The sequence below is a fragment of the Phoca vitulina genome, unplaced genomic scaffold (assembly GCF_004348235.1).
Source record: "Phoca vitulina isolate PV1807 unplaced genomic scaffold, GSC_HSeal_1.0 scaffold102, whole genome shotgun sequence".
Lineage (NCBI taxonomy): Eukaryota > Metazoa > Chordata > Mammalia > Carnivora > Phocidae > Phoca > Phoca vitulina.
This window is the reverse complement of record NW_022589805.1, coordinates 788,984-809,489: the sequence shown is the minus strand read 5'-3', so window position 1 is coordinate 809,489 and position 20,506 is coordinate 788,984. Positions and strand designations below refer to the sequence as shown.

General features: G+C 54.5%; 1 protein-coding gene across 6 annotated transcripts in view; it reads left to right on the top strand.

The window, feature by feature from the left end:
- LOC116627794 (mitochondrial import inner membrane translocase subunit TIM16) overlaps nt 1-20,506 on the top strand; it is a 72,178-nt gene that overhangs the window by 11,538 nt on the left and 40,134 nt on the right. For all 6 annotated transcript variants that reach the window (XR_004298535.1, XM_032397710.1, XM_032397709.1 and 3 more), the window contains 4 exons: nt 297-373; nt 11,849-11,899; nt 17,503-17,589; nt 18,050-18,132. Coding sequence is in view for 5 of the 6 variants with exons in the window: in XM_032397710.1 (XP_032253601.1) it covers nt 297-373; nt 11,849-11,899; nt 17,503-17,589; nt 18,050-18,132 (298 nt within the window). In the remaining variant the exon portion in view is untranslated. The remainder of the gene's footprint in view (nt 1-296; nt 374-11,848; nt 11,900-17,502; nt 17,590-18,049; nt 18,133-20,506) is intronic.

Here is a 20,506-nt window from a genome sequence, read left to right as displayed (position 1 = left end):
AAAAAAAAAAAAAAAAAAAAAAAAAAAAAAAAAAAAAAAAAGGAAGGTTTTTGAGTAGAAGCGTGGCCTGACGCAGGCAGGGCTGAAGGAAGAAGTCCAGGCGCAGTGCAGCGGGTTTGGAAGGAGGTGCTGCCCTTTCTCCTCCTGCTGGAGAGAGACCCTTGCAAGCTGCTGCCTCTGCCCTGGGCGTGACCCCAAGCTAGGCCCTCTTGTGTCCACTTCACTGGTGCCCCCATTGCCCAGGACAGGGTGGGGAGAACCTGAGCCCCCTCCTGACCTTGGCTGCTTCTCTACAGAGCTGGCGGCCCATGGGGACCTGGTGCTGGGTGCCGTCTGGAGCCGGGACGGAGCCCTGGTGGGCACGATGTGCAAGGTAAGCAGCTGGGCGGTGAGTCTTGGGGAAGTGCCTACGGTGGGGACTGAGGCATGCCCAGCTCTGTGCCGGGATATCGTGTTGAGGAGCACATGTCCTGGGCTGTACCTGGCGGGCTTGGTGAGATTTATGGGGCAGAAAAGCACTCAGGTCAGGGGCATTTGTGAATCCCCTCACCTCAGCTGCCCTCACACTTTCTGCTTCACACCTGCATCTGGAAACCCCCATACCCCTTCGGTACCAGGGCCTGGGGTCCCTCTCAGATAGGGGCTCAAGTTAAGCCCCATGCTAGCCTCTCCCCCGGCCCTGTTTTGTGTACTGGACTCCCCTCCATCCTCAGCCAGCCTCACCTGGCTGCTGTGTGCTTTGTCCACACTACTGTCCTTTCCAGAGCGTCGTGTGGAGCAGCATCCGTACACAGGGCTTTGTGCTGGCCCTCACTCCCAGTCAGCAGGCCTCGGGATCCTCACTGACGCCAGACCCTGTGCCCACCTGGTCCCCTGCTGGTGAGAGTAGCCAACATGGGCCAAGGCATCTTACAGATGAAAAGATCAGTGTGAGCCGTGACACGGGCTCTGAGAGAGGGACATGAGGAGCTCTGAGCTGGTTGAGAGGCCAGGAGGCTTGGCCTCAGGCAGGGGCCCCAAAGGAAGAGTTACTGGGGTTGGGTGGGGAGAGCTGGGCAGTGTAGCGACAGGTGCAGGCCTAGAAGGGGCTGGGTGCAGAGAGCAGTGGGCGAGGCTGGAGTCGTGTGTACAGGGTTATGCTTACCGTAGAAGCAGCAGGAGACCCTGGGGCGTTTAAAGCCAGAGGGGGCCGTGGCATGAGGTGAGCGGATTTGTATTTTGAAAGCTCCCCAGTTGTAGTGTGGACAGAACATTGCAGGGATGGGCGGTATCTAAAAGGGAGGGCAGGACGCCTCCTGGGGGTAGTAGAGGGCCTGAAGGAAGGGTCAGAACCTGTGCGGGAGACGGAAGGAGCCACTCCGTGGCAGGAAGGAAGCCAAGACAGGGCTGGCGGTCTATGCCCTGAGGGCCAGGGTGACAGGGTCCCCGAGGGAGGTGGCTGGGGACACCAGGAAGAGTCGGCTGAGGGGTGAATAGCGCTTATCTGTTGGATTGGGGAGATGGGTGAGCTTCGGGACCTTTGGGGATGTGCTGCGTCCTAGAGCCACACATGCAGTATGGAAGGACATGGGAGTCTGCAAGGGCTCCTCTGGGGGCTCACTGGGGGGGGGGTCAGGGGCTTCTCTGAGGGAGAAAATGTGGGGTCTGCATACTTGGGGGATCCTCTTTTCAAATTTCTCTGCCTTCTTAGAAGCACCATTTTGCAGGGTTTTTTCTAAGATTTATTAATTTATTTTAGAGAGCGAGAGCATGCACGAGCAGGGGGAGGGGCAGAGGGAGAGGGAGAATGTCAGGCAGGCTCCCCACTGAGCTTGGAGCCCTATACAGGGCTCAATCTCAGGACCCTGAGATCATGACCTGAGCTGAAATCAAGAGTCAGACACTCAACTGACTGAGCCACCCAGACACCCGCCCACCCAGTTTTTTAAATCAGCTTTTTCCCCATTTGGTTCATCAGACAGTAGGTTCTAGACATTGGCCTGTGCTCTGGGGTCCATGGGGCTGCCAGCCCCCAAGGAGCCCCTGCTGGAAGGCGGGGTGGTCACACAGCATGGTGTGGTTTGCTTGCTCAGGTTCCATGCGGGCGAGCACGGCTTCCCAGGGACAGTAACGTTGGGCCTGCCCTCACTGAGGAGGAGGGGACAGGCGTTCCAGGCAGCTGGACAGGGTTCTGGGCTGTGACCTCCCCCTCCAATGAGAAGCCCTCTGTGCCCTGCATGTCCACGCCCTTCACTCGTGTGTGAGAGGCACACTGAAGGAGACCTGGAGGGAGGGACAGAGATGCTCTCGGGAAATTCTTACTTTATGGTGATCAAAGTACAGTTGTTTGTGCTGGTGACCAAAGTACAGTCGTTTGTGCTTGTTTTACTAATTTGGGAGAGCAGGGGAAAACTAAAGAAGAAACATCACCTGCGATCCTCCCACCCAGGGACAACACCAGTCACCATTTTGACATCTTTCTGTCTCACCTTTTCCGAGGCATCTCTTTCTGTATGTGTGGAGATCATGCTCTCCAGGTTACTCTACCCTGCATTCTGTTCTGCACAATAAATATGTTCTCCAATTCATCAGTAACTAAACAACCATCATACAAAATATCGTATAGGTTTACCAATTTACTGTTTTTATAAATTGTAATATCTGAATATATTTGTATATAGATTTTGTTTCTTGGGGCACCTGTGTGGCTCAGTCGGTTAAGCGTCTGCCTTCGGCTCAGGTCATGATCTCAGGGTCCTGCGATCGAGCCCCCCATTGGGCTCCCTGCTCAGCGGGGAGCCTGCTTCTCCCTCTATCTGTGCCGCTCCCCTGCTCTTCTCTCTGTCAAATAAATAAAATCTTTTAAAAAAATATTTATTTGAGAGCTAGAGAGGGGGAGAGAGAGCAAGCACGAGCAGTGGGGAGGGAGAGAGGGAGAAGCAGACCCCCTGCTGAGCAGGGAGCCCAATGTGGGGCTCGATCCCAGGACCCTGAGATCATGACCTGAGCCGAAGGCAGACGCTTAACCGACTGAGCCACCCAGGTGCCCCAAATAAATAAAATCTTTTAAAAAATAAATTGTTTTTGTTTTTTTGTTTTGTTTTGTTTTGCTTTTTGTTTTTTGGTTTTTGTTTTCAACATGACTTAGCTTAGAGCAGGGGCTGGTAAACTTCCGTGCAGGACCAGACAGTAAGTACTTTGGGTTTTGCCGGCCACACTGTATCTGTCGGCACCACCACCTTGTAACAAGGAAGCAGCCACAGACGAAATGTCAGTGGGTAGGCGTGTGCACGTTGCAGTAAAACTGTATTTGCTGAATCAGGCCTGGGGTTGGATTTGGCTGATTTGGCCTGTGGGCCTTAGCTTGCCCACCCCTGATCTAGATTTTTACCAGGGATGTTGCTAGCTTCTAGGCTATGAAGATTGGTAAGGTGGTTGATAGATTTTAGCCAGCTGTCTTCCAGAGGAGTAAAGCCAGCTCTCATGGAGGCTGTGCTTTGCAGGCTGGACTTTGGGAGGAGACTTGTGTGTCTGTAGGTGAGCAGACCAGCTCTCTGAGCCTGCGCTCCTCACTTGAAGAATGGGGGCAGCAGGAGTACTGGTTCCGCAGGTGAAAGCCCGGCCACTGGGGCAGGGCCCGGGCTCTGGCTGCCTGCCCTTCTCTGGCCCGACAGCCCCAGTGGGACCTGGAAGGGATCAGATCTGCAGCCACATGATAGCTGGGCAGCTGTGATGGGGGGTGGCAGGAAGGCGCTGTGGTTTCCCCAGTGGCAGAGCCGCCCTGGGCGGAGGAGGGCAGCATCCTCACAGGAGGGGTAGCTGTGGTCTCCTCCTGTATGAATGTTTTGAGCAGGGACTGGCCATAGCAGCCCTTGCACAGACCAGCCTGCCTGGACCGTGGCCCTGGAGAGGGAGGAAGGAAGCCAGCTGCGGGGCTCAGGGCAAGCGGGGGACACCTCTGTTAGAGCTCTCTGGCCACTAGGCCAGACTGCTGCCTGTGAGGGGGGTCCCACCAGTTGCGCACCTTGCGCCTGTGGGTATGACCTGGATGGCCTTTCACTTAATAGCTGCAGCCCCCGAGGCCAGTGTAGGCTGTGGCTGGGAGAGGTGGCTCCTCTGGGTCTTACATTCTCTGTCCCAGGCCCTCCACCCCAGCCCCAGGCAGGATGTCTGAGGGTCAGGTGTCTAGAGGCTTGACGTGGATCACTGCCCGTGGAGCAGTCAGAGAGGCACCTTCCTTCCATAGAGCTCACAGCTCAGCATGGTTGATTCTGTTTTTGCCGAGGCTACAAAGCGATAGATTAGGATGCAGGGATGTCTCCCAGGGTTTCTGCAGCCTGGTGAGGAGTTGCAGGCAGCTGCAGGTAAAGGAAGGTGGGGTGGGCTGAGGGCACGTACAAGGCCAAGTGAGAGCAGTGGGCGTGGTGTGGGGGGCACAGCATGGGGGGTGGCACTGTGGGGGTGAGACAGGAGGGGACATGGGGAGACTGTGAGGAGTGTTGCAGCCCCCAGGAGAGGGGGTGGTGCGGGCTCCAAGCCTTGGTGACCAGGAGGAGGACCTAGAGCATGGGGAAGAGGTGTCAGGTTTGGGGATTTCATGCACAGGGTTTACTGCGGAAGTGTGCAGGAGCTGTCCAGCCCCTCCTCCCCAGGGATCTGAGCCCCATTTACCACCTAGTTTGGATGGTGGGGTGGGGGCTGAAGAGCAACCCAGTTGCAGAGTGCCCCATTGTGTCCTGCCCCCTCCTGTTGGTGTGATGACTCAGCTTCTGGCCTGCTGGTGTCCCCTGAGGAAGGATGAGTGTGATGAGGCCACAGCTCAGGCCAGTGGAACTTCCTGTTCCCTCTAGACCCAGAGAACCTAAAGTTGTAGGGAGGAAAAATGCAGATTTCCTGAATGGGTCGCTGGAGTGGAGCCCTCCCCCCTGCCCTGCTGTTCATGGACCTAGGTGCTCCACTTGTGGGGACACAGCACCTTACAATGCTGTTGTCTGGGTGCAGCGTCCTGGAGGGGACGCTGTCCCAACAGGGTGTGACCTCCACTCCCATGACCTGTCAGCGCCGTCTCGGGGGGCACCACAGTCCCGTGTTCACTGCCACCCTCTTCTATAAAGGGGGGGATCCTCAGGATCCTGGGTGGGTGTGTCATATGCCAAAACCTTTGGGGAATGTGCAGAAGGGGAGGTCACCCCCATGACTGAAGGTCAGGAGGAGGTGCCTGTGGGTTTGTCCTGAGCATGTTGAGGGAGCCAGTGAGTGGGCCTGCCCTCAGCAGGAAGGAGCCTGAGCTCTGCTTAGCCCGTGGTGGCAGGCTGGGCTCTTGGTTTACACACAGGGCTGCCTGAGTCGGGTGGGGTGTGGGAAACACTCTGCTTCCTCCCAGAGCCTCCTGCTGTCCACACCATCTCCCACCTGGCTGGCTGGTTCTACCTCTCAGGATCCCTGATTCCCTCCCCCTCCTGCTCCCCTCCCCACGCCTCCAGCTAAAGCAGCCGCTAGGGGGCGCGCCGGCCTCACGGATGGCCAGGCCAGCGGTGCTCCGGCTCCACGGGGTCTGGTTGTGCCTGTGAGCCCAGCGGGTCTGTGCATCTCCAAAGCCCAGTGCTACCCCCTCTGCCACAGCCCGGCCTCTGGTGCCCAGTATGACCCCTGGTGTGGATCCAATGTCGAACTCTGGCATTTGCTGGCCTGGCTGCCTTTGGGGAGACCCGGTGTGGCAAGAATTGGGACTTTGACCCTTGAGAGGTGCTGCCATCAGTCGTCCTCTTCCTTCCTAGGGCTCAGGGGTTTGCCTGGGTCACGGAGCCCATGAGTGGTGGAGTTGGCTCTGTCGCTTAGCTGAGAGTGGCCCTTGCTGCCAGAGGACATCCTCTCTCTCTTTTTTTTTTCAATATTTTATTTCCAAGTACTCTCTACACCCAACGTGGGGCTTGAACTCACGACCCTGAGATCAAGAGTCGCACACTCCACGGACTGAGCCAGCCAGGCGCCCCAAGGAGGCATTCTCTCTTGCCCATCATCTCTCAAGATCCTCTGTCTCTCACTGTCTCACTGTCTCTCCCTATTCTCTGCCTTTTGGTGCCCTGTCTCTGTCCTCCATCTCTAGTTGTCCTCTCCGTCTGTCTCCGTCTCTCTCCGTGTTTCACTGTTCTTTCTGCCTGTTTCGGTCCTGTGTGTCTCTCTGTCCTCTTCTGTCTGTCTCGATACTGCATCCTCCTGCGCCCAGAGCTGCGGAGTGGTGTGGATTGGTGCTGCTGCACAGCTAGCTAGTTCCTGGACTGTGCCTGCTTCCCATCGACACAGCAAGTGCTCAGGAAACGGCAGCTGGGAAGGCTTTGCCAGGAGTGACCCAAGAGCCCTGGGATCCCGCCAGGTGCGTCAGGAAGACCTGGGACTGGCCTGCCAGGGGAGGCCAGGCTTTCGAGGCCCCCAGGCTGGCCCCCCCCCCTTGTCCAGTTGTGCACTCAACCACCACCCCCTCCATTCCCACCGTCTACTCTCCTTGCATGGCCTTGTCTTCCCCTTCATGTCACGTGTCAGCAAGTTCCTGTTTCCACATCTTTGTTCATGCATTTCCACTTCCTGTGAATACCTTTCCCTTCCCAGTGCAACTCTTCTCGTCCTTGGAGATTCATCTCAGGTCTGAGTTTCTCCCCGAAGTTCCCTGTGACCGCCTGTGGGTTGCAGAGTCCAGTACTCGGCGACTGTTTGCTAGCCCTGCATCCCAAGCACCTGGGCAGGAACCAGGCAGAAACTGAGCAGATAGCACCAAGAGTTCCTGTATCCCTCCTCCCCACATCTGGTCTCATGTTGGTTGGTGTGATGCATTTGTTATAGTTAAACCAATATTGCTATGTTGACTAAAGGCCAGAACTTACACTAGGGTTCACTCTTGCTGTTGCATTGTCGGGGTTTTGACAAATACACGACATCATACACCCACATTACAGCATTGTTCAGAATAGCTTCTCCGCCCTAAAAGTGCCCTGGGCTTCACGCCTTTGTCCCTCCCTCCCTCTCCCAAACCACTGGCAACCACTGACTTTTTTGCTGTCTCCATGAGATTTGCCTTTTCCCTAGTGTCATATAGTTGGAATCATACAACATGTAGCCTTTCCAGATTGGCGTCTTTCACTTAGTAATGTGCATTTATGGGCCTTCTGTGTCTTTTTGTGCATTGACAGCTATTTCTTTATAGTGTAAAAGCACGTCATAAAATTTACCATCTTAACCATTTTTAAGTAGACAGTAAAGTGAAGGTTACTTACATTGTTGTGAAACAGGTCTCCCGAACTGAAACTCCATACCTATTAAACAACAGCTTCCCTTTGCCCACCCCCCACCCCCCGCCCTTGTTAAGCACCATTCTACCCTCCATATCTGTGATTTTGACCAGCTTAGATACCTCATGTAGGTGGAATCATGTACTGTTCGTCCTTTTGTGACTGGCTTATTTCATTTACCATAATGTCCTCCAGGTTCCTCTGTGTTGTACCATTTCAGGATTCCTTTTTTCGTGCCGAATAATATTCCATTGTGCATGTATACCACACTGTGTTTACCCACTCCTCTGTCCGTGGACACTTGGGTGACCCCCATCTCTTGGCCATTGTGCAGAACAGTGCTGTGAGTGCTGGGAATAATAATGTGCTCTGTGTGACCTCTTCTCTCTTCTTTTGGGGATGTACTCAGTAGTGGAATTGCTGGATCATAAGGTAATTCTATTTTTACTTTTTTGAGGAACCGCCACACTGTTTTCCACAGTGGCTGCACCATCTTACTTGCCCACCAACAGCTCACGAGGGCTCCAACTTCTCTACATCCTCGCCAAGGCATGTTGTTTCCTGAGTTTTTGATAGTGGCCGTCCTAATGGATGTCAGGCAATATCTCATCGTGGTTTTAATTTGCATTCCTCTGATGATTGGTGATGATGAACATCTTTTCTTACCTTTGTTGACCATTTGTCTATCTTTGGAGAAATACCTGTTCAAGTCCTTTGCCCATTTTTTAGGTAGAGTTATTTAATTTTGTTGTTGTTGTGTGAATTCTTCATATATTCTAGATATTAATCCTTTATCAGGTATATGATTTGCAAACGTCTTCTCCCATCCCTTAGGATGATTCTTTACTCTGTTGGTTGCATCTTTTGAGTAACAAAAGTTAAGTTCAATATAGTCCCATTTGTCTGTTTTTGCTTTTGTTCCCTGTGCTTTTAGTGTCCTATCCAAGAAATCATTACCAAATCCATCATGAAGTTTTTCCCCTATGTTTCTTCTAGGAGTTTTATGGTTTGGCTTCTTACTCTTTCTCTATATCACTGAATAATATTCCATTGTGTATGAATGTACCACAGTTTATCTGTTTAGCTGTTGGAGGGACACGTTGATTGCTTCCAGTTCTTTGCAACTTTAAAAGTGTTTTAAACATTTATACAGGCATAGGTTCTTTTTTAAAGATTTTATTTATTTGAGAGAGAGAGAGAGCATGCGCGTGCTCACATGAGCAAGGGGAAGAGCAGAAGGAAAGGGACAACCAGACTCCCCACTGAGCACGGAGCCTGAGGCGGGGCTCGACATGGGGCTCCATGTGGGGCTCCATGCAGGGCTTGATCCCAGGACCCTGAGATCATGAGCTGAGCCAAAGGCAGATGCCTAACCAACTGAGCCACCCAGGTGCCCCTGGATATCTCATTTGGGTAAATACTTAGGAGCATAACTGCTGGATCTTTTTTTTTTTTAAGATTTTATTTATTTATTTGACAGAGAGAGGCACAGTGAGAGAGGGAACACAAGCAGGGGGAGTGGGAGAGGAAGAAGCAGGCTTTCTGCCGAGCAGGATGGGACTCGATCCCAGGACCCTGAGATCATGACCTGAGCCGAAGGCAGACGCTTAACGACTGAGCCACCCAGATGCCCCGCTGGATCATATTTTAAGAGTATTTTTGGCTTTGTAAAGATTTTTATTTTATTCTATTTATTTATTTGGTAGAGAGAGAGAGCACAAGCAGGGGGAGTGGCAGGGAGAGGGAGAAGCAGGCTCCTACTGAGCAGAGAGCCCAACGTGGGCCTTGATTCCAGGACCCTGGGATCATGACCTGAGCCAAAGGCAGACACTTAACCAACTGAGCCACCCAGGCGCCCCAAGAGTATTTTTGGCTTTGTAAGAAGCTGCCAGGCTGTCTTCTAAAGTTGCTGTTCCATTTGCATTCCCATTGGCAAATAAGAGTTTCTGTTGCTCTATAATCTTGCCAGCATTCAGTGTTATCATTTTTTTAAATTTTAGCCATTCTAATAGGTGTGCAGTGGTAATTCACTGTTGTTTTAGTTTATAATTCCCTAATGAAATGTGATATTAAACATCTTTCATGTGTTCACTTTTCATCTTGTGTATCTTTTTTGGTGGGGTGTTCATTCAGGTCTTTTGCCCACCTTTTAAATTGGGTTGTTTTCTTATTTTTGAGTTTTAAGTGTTCTTTGTATATTTGCGATACAAATCTTTTCTCATATACATGCTGTGCAAATATTTTCTCCCAGTCTCTGGCTTGTCTTTTCATTTTCTTAACAGTGTCTCTGTAGACCAGAAGTTTATGATTTTAATGAAATCCAGTTTTATCTTTCATAGGTCATACTTTCAATGTTGTATCTAAAAAGTCATTGCCAGGGACGCCTGCATGGCTCAGTTGGTTAAGCGTCCAACTCTTGATTTTGGTTCAGGTCATGACCTCAGGGTTGTAAGATAGAGCCCCATGTCGGGTTCCATGCTCAGTGCGGAGTCTGCTTGAGATTCTTTCCACCTCACTCTCCGTCCCCTTCTGTTCCTCCCCCAGCTTGTGCACACTCTCTCTTTCTCTCTCTCAAATAAAGAAAGAAAATTTTTTTTAAAAAGGAGAGAAAGTGAATTAAAAATAGATAAATAGTCATTGCCAAATCCAGGGTCACTGAGATTTCCTCCTGTATTATCTCCTAGAGCTTTTGTAGGTTTGTATTTTACATTTAAGTCTGTGATCCCTTTCGAGTTGATTTTTGTAAAAGATGTATAGTCTATGTGTAGATTGATCTTTTTGCTTGTGGATGTACAATTGTTCCAGTACCATTTGTTGAAAAGACTGTCTTTTCCCAATTGTATTGCCTTCACTCCTTTGTCAAAGATCAGTTGACTATTTATGGGGTTCTGTTTCTGGGCTGTCTGTTCTCTTCTTTCGGTCTATTTGTCCTTATGCCCATACCACACTGTATTGGTTAACAGAGCTTTAGAATAAAGTCGGGCATTATCTGTCCTTCGACTTAGTCTTCTCCTTCAGTATTGTGTTGACCGTTTTGAATCTTAAGCCTGTTCATATAAACTTTAGAATCAGTTTGTCGATAACCACAAAATAACTTGCTGGAATTTTCATTGGGACTTCGTTGAATCTGTAGATCAACTTGGGAAGAACTGACGTCTTGACGGTATTGAGTATTCCTATCCATGAACATGGAATATTTCTCCGTTTATTTAGTTCTTTGATTCTTTTCATCAGAGGTTTGTAGTATCCTTCCCATAGATCTTGTACGTGTTTTGTTAGATTTATAGCCAAGTGTTTCAGATTTTTTGGTGCTAATGGAAATGGTATTGTGCTTTTCATTTCAAATTCCAATTGTTCATTTTTGGTTCGTTGTTTTTCAAAATATGAATCCATGCTGATTGAAACAAGGTAGAAATGTGCTAAGATGAAAACAGGAAAAGCTAATCACCCCTCACCTTCCCCCTCCCCAGTACCCAGCACTAATGCACAGCGCATGCTATTCAAGACCTTTCTTCTTGCTCAGCAAACTTGCAAAAGCTATAGGAATGTGGTCAAATAGAGATCTATGTTTATTTTTGCTGCAGCTGAATCACACCATCCATGTTACTCTGCACCTTCCTTGTAGCCCTTAACAATTTATCATGGCCAAGCCTGTAAGTATTCAGTGGATACAAATTCTGCCCCCTCTCTCCCCCACTTCTTTATGCATGTACATTTGTGCATGCACACACTGATTATTCCACAAGAATAAAGTCCTTATGCAAGGTATGGGCATTTTATTTTGACATATATATACATATATATATATATTTATCTTGTATTTTTTTTTAATTTTTTTTTAAAGATTTTATTTATTTATTTGACAGAGAGAGACAGCGAGAGAGGGAACACAGGCAGGGGGAGCGGGAGAGGGAGAAGCGGGCCTCCCGCTGAGCAGGGAGCCCGATGCGGGGCTCGATCCCAGGACCTGGAATCATGACCTGAGCCGAAGGCAGACGCTTAACGACTGAGCCACCCAGGCGCCCCTATATATTTATCTTTTAATCTACTCCCATCTTCACCCTTAGGTAATCTGCATCAGTAACTGTATGCTGAGTGATGGTTAGGATGTGTAAGCTCGCTATCCTGGTTAGACACCAGGTTCTTTAGATGTAGAAATGATATCATCTTTTGTGTTCCTCTGGGCTGGGCTGAACACAGGGCCAGGAAATTACCAGCTGGTAGCCTAGAGTTTGGTTCTGGGCCACAGTTTATCTGTGAAGGGGTCATGGTGATAGCACCACTTCATAAGGTGGTTGGAAAGATGGGGAGAGATCGTGCGGGTAGTAGGCCTGGCACACAGTAGGTGCTCAGGGATTGTGAACTCCTGTCTCTGAGTTCTCTATTGTGGGCGACTGGGGCAGGAACAGGGGCCTGCTCTCTACAATGAGAAGGAACCAGGCTGGGGAGGGGTCCCCTGGTGCGTGATGCCAGCCCTGTGTACTAGGAGGTGGGGCCATCACAGCCTGTGGGTGGAGGAGACAGGCTGGCCTCTAAGGACCCTGCCTGTCCTAGTGCACTCTGTTTCCTCCTCTCTCCTTTTTCAGGACAAGCAGCTGCGGATCTTCGACCCCAGAGCAAAGCCAGGGGCCTCCCAGGTGAGTTTTGTGGGCAGGGGGCTGGCTTGAGGCTCTAGTGGCTCCAGCAGGTACAGGTGGGGGCAGGCTCTTGGCAGAGATTTTGCCACACCCTGTGCCCCTGGCCAAGGCCCGGTGGGTGTGTAGGGGTCACCTGGGAGTGGGCTCCTGCTACTGGGAAACGTATTTTGGGTCCTGGGAGAACCTGACTTTGATCACAGTGTGGGGTGAAGCCTGGCTGTCTACAGGCCTTCAGTGGAGGCATCCTGTGGCTTTAGATTCCAGCTTCCTCTCCTTCTTTGAGACCCTCATCCCCCCTACCCTTCCTGGCACAGTTGGCAGAGGCCAGCCTTGGAGGAGCCAGAAAGACACGGCTGCCCACCCCATACCCTTCCAGTCTCATAACCAGTGGACCCTCATTCTGTACTTGGGGTCTCTGGGACCCAGGCACTGAGCGTGTTTGGTTTGTGTCTGTGATGGTGCTTGGGGTGCTTGGGGCCTTTTGAGTCCTGAGTGGGTGTTGGGTTCTGGGCTCATGCTATAGCCACTGAGCTACTAGGGAATCATTCATTCATTTGACGTCAGCTCGGTGCCAGGCACGTGGTGAGGGGCCTGTCACCTGGGCTGGGGGAAGCCGTTAGAGCCGTTTTAAGCAGAAAGTGGGATGAGTAGGTTTACAGTTTTAAAAAATTTTTCTAGAAGGTGAGGAGGCTTCTTTCCTGAGGAAGGTAAAGATCAGGATCCTGCTGCCAGCTCAGGGAAAGAGCTCTTCAGTGAAACCCAGGCCCATCATAGATACCCTATGTCCATCTCTAGGACTTGTTCCCTACCTGGGGTCAAGGGTAATTCACCAGCCTAAGCCTGATCAGCAGTAGCCAGGGGTAGGGGGCCTTCCCCCCATACCTGTAGCACGCACACGCACATGCGCACATGCACACACGGGGTCCCTGTCATGTAGGCCACAGAGACTTGTTGCCCAAGACAGCCCAGCCAGTTCTGTTTCTGACTGGCTGAAGACCAAAAGGAGGTCCTGTATTGACAGGTGAACCAAGCCAGGCAGAGGTGGTTTTAGCCCACCCACCATTCCAGCCCACCGTGGCCATGCTTCCCAGGGAGGTTGGCCCTGTGGCTGGCGGTGGTGGCTGAGTCTCAGGACAGTGTGGGTATGAGCAGTGCCCCCCTCTGGAGCTTTCTGTGCTTGACCTCCAAGCCTCTGCCTGGAAAGGGGTTCCCAGGTTGAAGGAGGGAGGCTGAGGCCCTCCACCTCCAGCTTTCTCAGGGTCCCAGGGCACTTTGCATGGTACCCCCATTCTTGCCCCAACTGGGCATTGTATGGGGCCAGCTCCCCTGGCCCAACATTGTCTTCCTTCCTTCCTTGCCTCTTCCTCCAGCAAGCAGTGGGCGGGGGGCGGGGTGGGGCGGGAACCGTGATGGTGCCGAGGTGGAGAGAGAGTGGCTGCCGTCCAAAGGGCTCCCAATCCCAAGTTCCTAGAAGAAGGGGGAGAGGATCTGGTTCTGGAGGGAGCCCCCCTGAACGGGGCTTCTGGGCCAAGGAGACCTGGGAAGAGCGTGGGTGGCTCCTACCCCCTCCCAGCTGCTGGGATGGTGCCTGTGCTCTGCGCTGGTGCGGGGGCAGCAGGGCCTGGAATGCTGCCCTTCTCGTGGCCCTGCCCCCCACTTCCGCCCAGGGCATCTGGCCCACACCTGGCTTCTATTAGGAAAACCACTGCTGGCGGCCAGGGTCGGTGTGAGCTGAGGGGCCAGCTCGGGGGAGAGGCCTTCTGGGAGTGCCTTCTTTTGAGATCCTCCTTCCCCACTAGAGGGGGGGCACTGTTGAGGGGCATCAGGGGAGGGTGCGCTAGGGGCTGTCACTATAGCCTGGAGGCTGGGCGGGAAGCCCTGGGGAGTCCTCTGCTGTGTTTTCTGGGCCCTGTGTGACCTGAGCTTGGGTCGGGGGATGCTTGGGCAGCTCCCTCCTGTTCCCACATCCCCGACTTTGTTTCTAGATTGCATTTATGACTATTTATTATACCGCGAGCCCTTGGCACACACAATCTTTTTCCACCCTCGTGATTGTCCTATAAAGTTGGCCCTTTGGTCATTTCTGTCCCAGGGTCACAGCAGGGCAGCCTGGGCAGGCTCTATCTGTTTGACGCTGAAGCCCCTTCGATGTGCTGGGGCCTGGGTGGGGGCGGCCAAGGCCCTGGAGCCATGGGTGTGCGGGGATGTAGCAGCCTGCAGCTGAAGGGGTGTCCAGGGAGTGGTGAGGCTTCAGCACCGGCGTCAGGGGCAGGAGGGGCCTGGGATGAGCCCTCTGACCTCTGGCGTGGGCTGGGAGACCTGTGCCTTTGGTGTATGTCAGGCAGGCCTTGGGGGGCCAGCATCTGGAGCCCAGGACTGAGCCTAGCCGAGGAGGGGCCATAGGTGGGTGGTGGGGATCTTACACCAGAGACGGTCCCCTTGGCCGAGGAGGGAGCCCAGCAGTCCAGGGCTACTCCTCCAGCTGCCATGCCCCATTCAGGAAGCGCTGCTGTGGCGACAGAGTGGGGATTTGGCTGTCCTGCGGCTGGGATGCTGGGTATGTGCCTGCTCCTGGCACTCCTGTGCTGGGCAGTCAGCCCCTCCTGTTCTCTCCTTGGGGCCAGGTGTGGGGGAGACACGAGGGGACCTAGGGGCTTCTCCACGAGCAGGATGCCCTGCTGCCTGTTGGGACAAAGGCCACCCCTGTGAGGGGGAAAGCCCGAGGCCTGACCTGCAGGCTGGGGATTACCACCAGCGGTTTCCCCTAAAGCCTCCTGTGACAGAGCTGGGACTTCAGGACGGCAGACTGCCTGAGTTCCAGCTAAACCTCCCCTCTGCCCAGGAGAATGAGAATTTGGGGATCTGGAGAGAGGGCTCCTCCTCCCTGAGTCCCGCTGAGGTCAGGGAAGAAGGACTTGCCAGTTTTGAAAATGAAAATCATTTTAATGATCTGGGGACAGTGGAAGGGGGAGGGGGTCAGTGGCCATCCCACCCCAAACGGTGGGGCTTCCTGTGGCCCCTGGGCACACTGAGGCAGGTGTGCCCACAGTGGGCATGCTGGGCCCAGGCTAAGCTCCTGCCTCGTCTCAGCTTCCTTGGTGCCTTCGGTGTCCTCAGAGACCAGTGCCCTGCCCATCACCACCCTGTGGGCAGCCTGGGTCCCCTAGTGCGAGCTCATCCAGGGATGTGTGCTGGGGGGGGCAGCTGGGACCCGGGGCCCCTCCTGGTCCCAGCTCTGCTGCCTTCTAGCTGCTGCTCTGTCTCCTCATCTCTTCTCACCTCAGGTCCCTCTCACACAGACATAAAGCAATCACCCAGCCCACAGGGGGCAGGAGGCTCGGACAGCTGACAGCTGTCTTGCGGGTGACTTGAGGCAGGTGGCTGCTTCTCCCTGAGCCTCTGGTTTCTCCATGTGTGAAATAGGAAGGTGGAAGATGGGCCAAGGTAGATTCCGTCCCCGACCTGTGCCTCCGTATGAAAAATGCTCCATCACAGTTCACATGCCCTGGAGGCTTGGGGGTGCCTCCTCCCCCTTGCTCCCTGCCCCCTGCAGCTGCGCTGGCCTCTTTGCTCTCCCAGGTCCCCACTCTTCACAGGTGCTGGCCCCCTGCCTGGCTCATGCCTGCTGGTCCTTCCCGCCTTCACTCAAATGTTACCTTAAATCTACTTCTCTCTATTATACTTTTATCGTACTCTGTTATCATGCTTTTTAAGAAAATGCACATTGGATATGTGCCAGACAAGCCACCCTGAACATTCACCAGTGTTAACGCTTCCCACAACAACCCTCCAAAGTCTGTCCCATTACAGTGCTCTTTCTACAGATGAGGGAATAGGCACAGAGGTATAGAGCTATTCGTGCTGGTATGAGGCAGTTAGTCACGGGGCAGGTTTTCACCCAGACTGGACAGCTGGTACCCTTAACCTCCACTTTGTTCCTTCCTGGCACTTATAATAATGTGTAGGGACACAGTGATTTCTGTTTGGTTCAGCTCTGTCTCCCAACTTGTATATTCAGTGAGGTGGGGGACCCTTTCTACTTTCACATGTCCCCAGTGCCTAGTGGAGTATGCTGCTCAAACATTCATATTATGAAAGAGCAAATGAATGAGCAGCCCCACTTCACCCAATGACGTGACAATCCATCTAAGAACCATCCGGCTCCCCCACAGCTCCTAGCATGGTGCTTGGCCTGGGGAGGCCTCATGTGTCTGTTGAATGAATGAGTGATGCATGGTGCTTTGCCAGCCGTCTGGTTTGCTGCGTACATGGGATATTTACACACCAGTGAAAGGGAGGGCCCGTGTGACACTTACCACTGACTCTAGGGTGTCAGGGCACGGCTGACCTTGCCCTAGTCCCACAGCCCCTTATATGTGGAGAGGAGTGTGGGGCGCTGGTTCTCAGGCTCCAGCCCTGATTTCCTGTGCCGGCTGCCGAGTGGGGAAGGGAGCAGTGAGAAAAGCCCCTTGAACAACATGGGCTGTTCCAGGGTCTCCCACGCTGGGGTCCGCCTCCGCGGGCTGGGGAGGGGACACTGGGCCAGCTCCTCCCAGGCTACCTCCCTCCCTCATTCATTCCCAAGGAGATCGTGGGAAGCTTGGAGGAAGCTGGCCACAGTTTGGGGTGAGCTATTTTTGGTAACAGGGTCTTTGGTCTCAGGCTCCAGGGGCCGAGGTGACTGGGAGGGAGCTGTTTGCATTTCCTCTGGCCCCCTCTGCTCCCCCCCTGCCTGGGCCCTGGGGACAAGGCCGCCTGTGGTATGAACCTTCTCCTCCCTGGGCCCAGGAAGCCTTCCTTCTGGCAGCTCCAGCACTGCGGGAAAGCGAGGAGCTTGGACACTTGGCACTTATCTGCCCTCTCCGGGGACCATTCCCTAGAGCTTGGCACCAGGCCCTCTCCCCAGGCCCTGGCAATCAGGAGGCGACCGTGATGCTCATACTCCCTTGATCTGCAGTAGGCCGGTCTCTCTCGCATGTGGTGTCAGTTGGTCCTTGGACAGCCCTGCAAATGTGAGCCCCACTCACAAGTGAGAAAAATGAGGGTCTCCGAGAGCAGAGCCGGGGGATGACGACTGGCTGCTGAGTGTCTCCTCTAGGATACCTGCAAGGACAAGGATGTGCTGCTGCCCTGAGCCCTGTCCCTGTGGCAGGGCAGCCCCGACAGTCCCCTTTGGTGGAGGGAGACTGAGCTCAAGCTTGGTGGCCAGGTCAGCCCTCTGGGTGCAGAGCTGTCCTCAGCCAAGGTGAGGCTGGGGTCCATCCTGTAGCGATATGAGGCCTCCCCTGTCCCCAGCTAGCCTCTGGGGGTTACCATCCCGGCCCCTCCTGCCCTCTCTGGGCCTTCCAGGTAGGTGACCCACCCAGGAGGCCCCGGCTCAGTGCCATCTTTTTTTTTTTTTTTAAAGATTTTATTTATTTATTTGAGAGAGAGAGAGCACGAGAAAGGGGGAGGGTCAGAGGGAGAAGCAGACTCCCCGCTGAGCAGGGAGCCCGATGCGGGACTCAATCCTGGGACTCCAGGATCATGACCTGAGCCGAAGGCAGTCACTTAACCAATTGAGCCACCCAGGCACCCAGCTCAGCGCCATCTTTTGTCTCCAGAGCACAGAGGCCCACAAGAACAGCAAGGATGGTCGGCTGGTGTGGACGGGCACCCAGGAGCACCTTGTGTCCACTGGATTCAACCAGGTAGGGCTACTCCCAGATGGGCAGGGCACCCACACCAAGAGGGTAGAGATGAGCCCCACTGGGAGCTGGGGGATGGCCAGCCAGCTCTAGGCCTGTCCATATACGGCCCTGTGTGCAGCCGGGTCTCAGAGCCCCAGGGGACCTCCAGCTGCTGAAAACTGGCAGATTCCATTTGCAATAGCTAAGCCTGACCCTGGGAACCGTGGCAGCCCCCCCCCCCCCCCAGAGTCCGTGGACAGAACCGCCCCTTGTCCCTTGTCACCTAGGGGTTCTTAAAGGGGCAGGACATGAAAACCCAGACTCTCCCTCCCTGGCATGACTCACCCCCCCACACCCTCCATGCTCTGCTCTGGGGCAAGTACCCTTGTGCCAGGCTGTGTCCTCAGGCGCCGGGTTCCCAGGGAGCCCAGGAGGCTGAGGGATGGGCCCCTCTGAGCCCCTCTTTGCCTCCTCCATGCAGATGCGTGAGCGGGAAGTGAAGCTGTGGGACACCCGGCACTTCTCCAGCGCCCTCACCTCCCTCAGCCTGGACACCTCACCCGGGTAGGAGTGGCTGGCATGCTGGGATGGGCTGAGGGGAGGGTCAAGGGCCTGGATGGTGTCTCGAATCCAGGTCTCTAGTGGACGCTCGGGGTGAGGGCCTCTGCCATGCCGTGGCAAGGCCACCTGTGGAGTGGAGGGGCCCAGTCCGTGTGGAGCAGCCTCACCTGGCTCAGATCTTGTCAGTGAGGGGCTGATCACCGAAGCGGTCGGGGTGCTTGAGCTGGTCTGCGAGGTCTTGCAGAAGAAAACCAGTCCTGGCCCTGCAAGAGCCCCCTGGAGCTTCACCAGCAGGGGGTGGCAAGGCAGCTCTGCATGAGCAGATGAGCCTACTGTCCCCATCCCACATGGTCCCTAGCAACAGAGGGGGCCCTTGGTCATGCAGGCTTTCAGCCCACGGGCTCACACTGGCGTGTGTTGGCATTTGGGGCCCTGACTGTGACCCGGCAGACACATGGATGGGAAACGTGGGAATGTACTTGGTTTGGCTGTGGCCATTTTGGTGGTGCTGAGGGTCAAGGAGACTGAAGCTTCGCTAGATGGCAGGGTGGACATGGGGTGATGTGAGGTGGGATGATGTGGAGACAGACGGGCTGGCAGGCTTGGAGGCACAAGTGACAGAGGGAGGCAGGCCTTGGACTCACAGGCTTTCTGAACCCTCCTCAGCCCTGGCCACCTGCCTATCTCTGGTGGTTTTGGGTGGGGTGGGGGTGGGTGCGCCCAGGCAGCTTGGGACTACAAGTGCACCTCATCTTTCCGTCCTCCTGGAAGTGCATGCAGGAGGGTTTGTGGTGGTGCCGTGGGGACTGGCCAAGCCAGCTCTATGCAGGGGGCCTGGGCTCGCTGTGGCTTTAGGCACAGGAGGCTCTCAGCGGTGACTCCCCTTGTCACAGCTGAGGAAACAGGCGCAGGAGAGTGGGGGACCAGCCTGGCTGGGGTAGGAGGAGGTGGGGGCCTGGTTCCCTTTCAGAAGCCTCAGCCCTGCTCAGCTGGGAGTCTTGGAGGGGCTTGCTGGGATCCACACATGCTCCCCAGGCAGGGATCTGTGAAGGTCAGAGCCAGGAGAGGGTCTTGGTTCTTGGCTGTCCCAGCCCCTTCCTCTTCCGTTTCACGGCTGGAAAACTGAGTCATCGAAGGCGCAGTGATCCGTCCAAGCTCCGGGAGTAGCATGGACCGTGTTTGGGGGCGGGAAAGCCTGACTGCCCTAAGACCTCTTGCCAGGGCATCTCCCAGAGAAGGGATAACAGCAGCAGTGACCCTCCGCTCCCACCCCTTCTTACAACCCAGGGAGAGGTTGGGGAGCTGGTGAGGCCCATTTTGCAGATGAGGAAGGCAAAGCTGAGTGAGATCCAGTGCCTTAGAACCACACAGTGCAAGGCCTCTGCTTACTCTGGGCCCCGGGGATTCGGAGGGAGCAGTCACTGGGACCCCCTGCATTGGAAGAATAAGAGCTCCTGGGCCTGATGCTGCATTCGTCGTATCTTTTCCTCCACACCTCCCCAGGCCAGACAACCTCTTCCCTACAGGGCTCCCCAGCAGGAGAGAGCTGGCCCAGCCTGGAGAGGGGACCCAGAGCTAGCCATCAAGTGCTCCTCCACCCACCACTTCCTGCCTTCCAGACTCCACCCCTGGCCCCTGATGGGTCCCCCTCCCCCGCAGAGCAGCCCCCGCCCATCCCCAGCGTGGCCTCTGGAGGAGTTAACGATGCCCAGACCCCACGGTGCCACTGGCCAAGGCTGACCCTGTAATTAGAGCAGTTAAGAATAGCTTCGCAGGGCCAGCAAGGCCTGGAATTTCTCAAATCACTCCCAGATGGGTGGCCAGACCAGTGTCCCACCCCCACCATCCCCCAGTCCTGGCCCCTGCCCTGCCAGGCCACACCCTTGGCAGGGGAGTGGGGATTCTCCGGCCCTCAGTAAAGCGGGTGGACCAAGGTGTAGTGGTGGCGGATCGCTTGTCCCCTCAGCCTCCCTGGGGTGTCAGCCCTGCTGAGTGATCTGGACTGAAGATGGGAAGTATGCAGCGTGTCAGATGCGGGGACAGCCATGGATTTCCACTGTACCCCTCAATTTCTTCTCTGTTTTACAGATTTTCCATCTCAATTTGAGCAGAACAGTGAGTGTTTCTTTTAAAAGCTAGAGGGGGCTGGGGATCAGGCAAACACCTCTCCTTGTCATCTCCTAGGGAGTGCCCAGGGCCCCACCCTCCCAGAGGCTTCTGTCACAGCTCCCACCTGTGTCCTCCTCCCTGCTCATCCCCATTGTCCGTGGAGTGCCGCTCACTCAGAGGAGACATGCCATGGTTGGAAGAGCAGGGCGTCAGGGGCCTGTCCGTGAAGCCGGGCTCAGGCAGCAGGCCCAGCGGGTGTCCCAGGCGC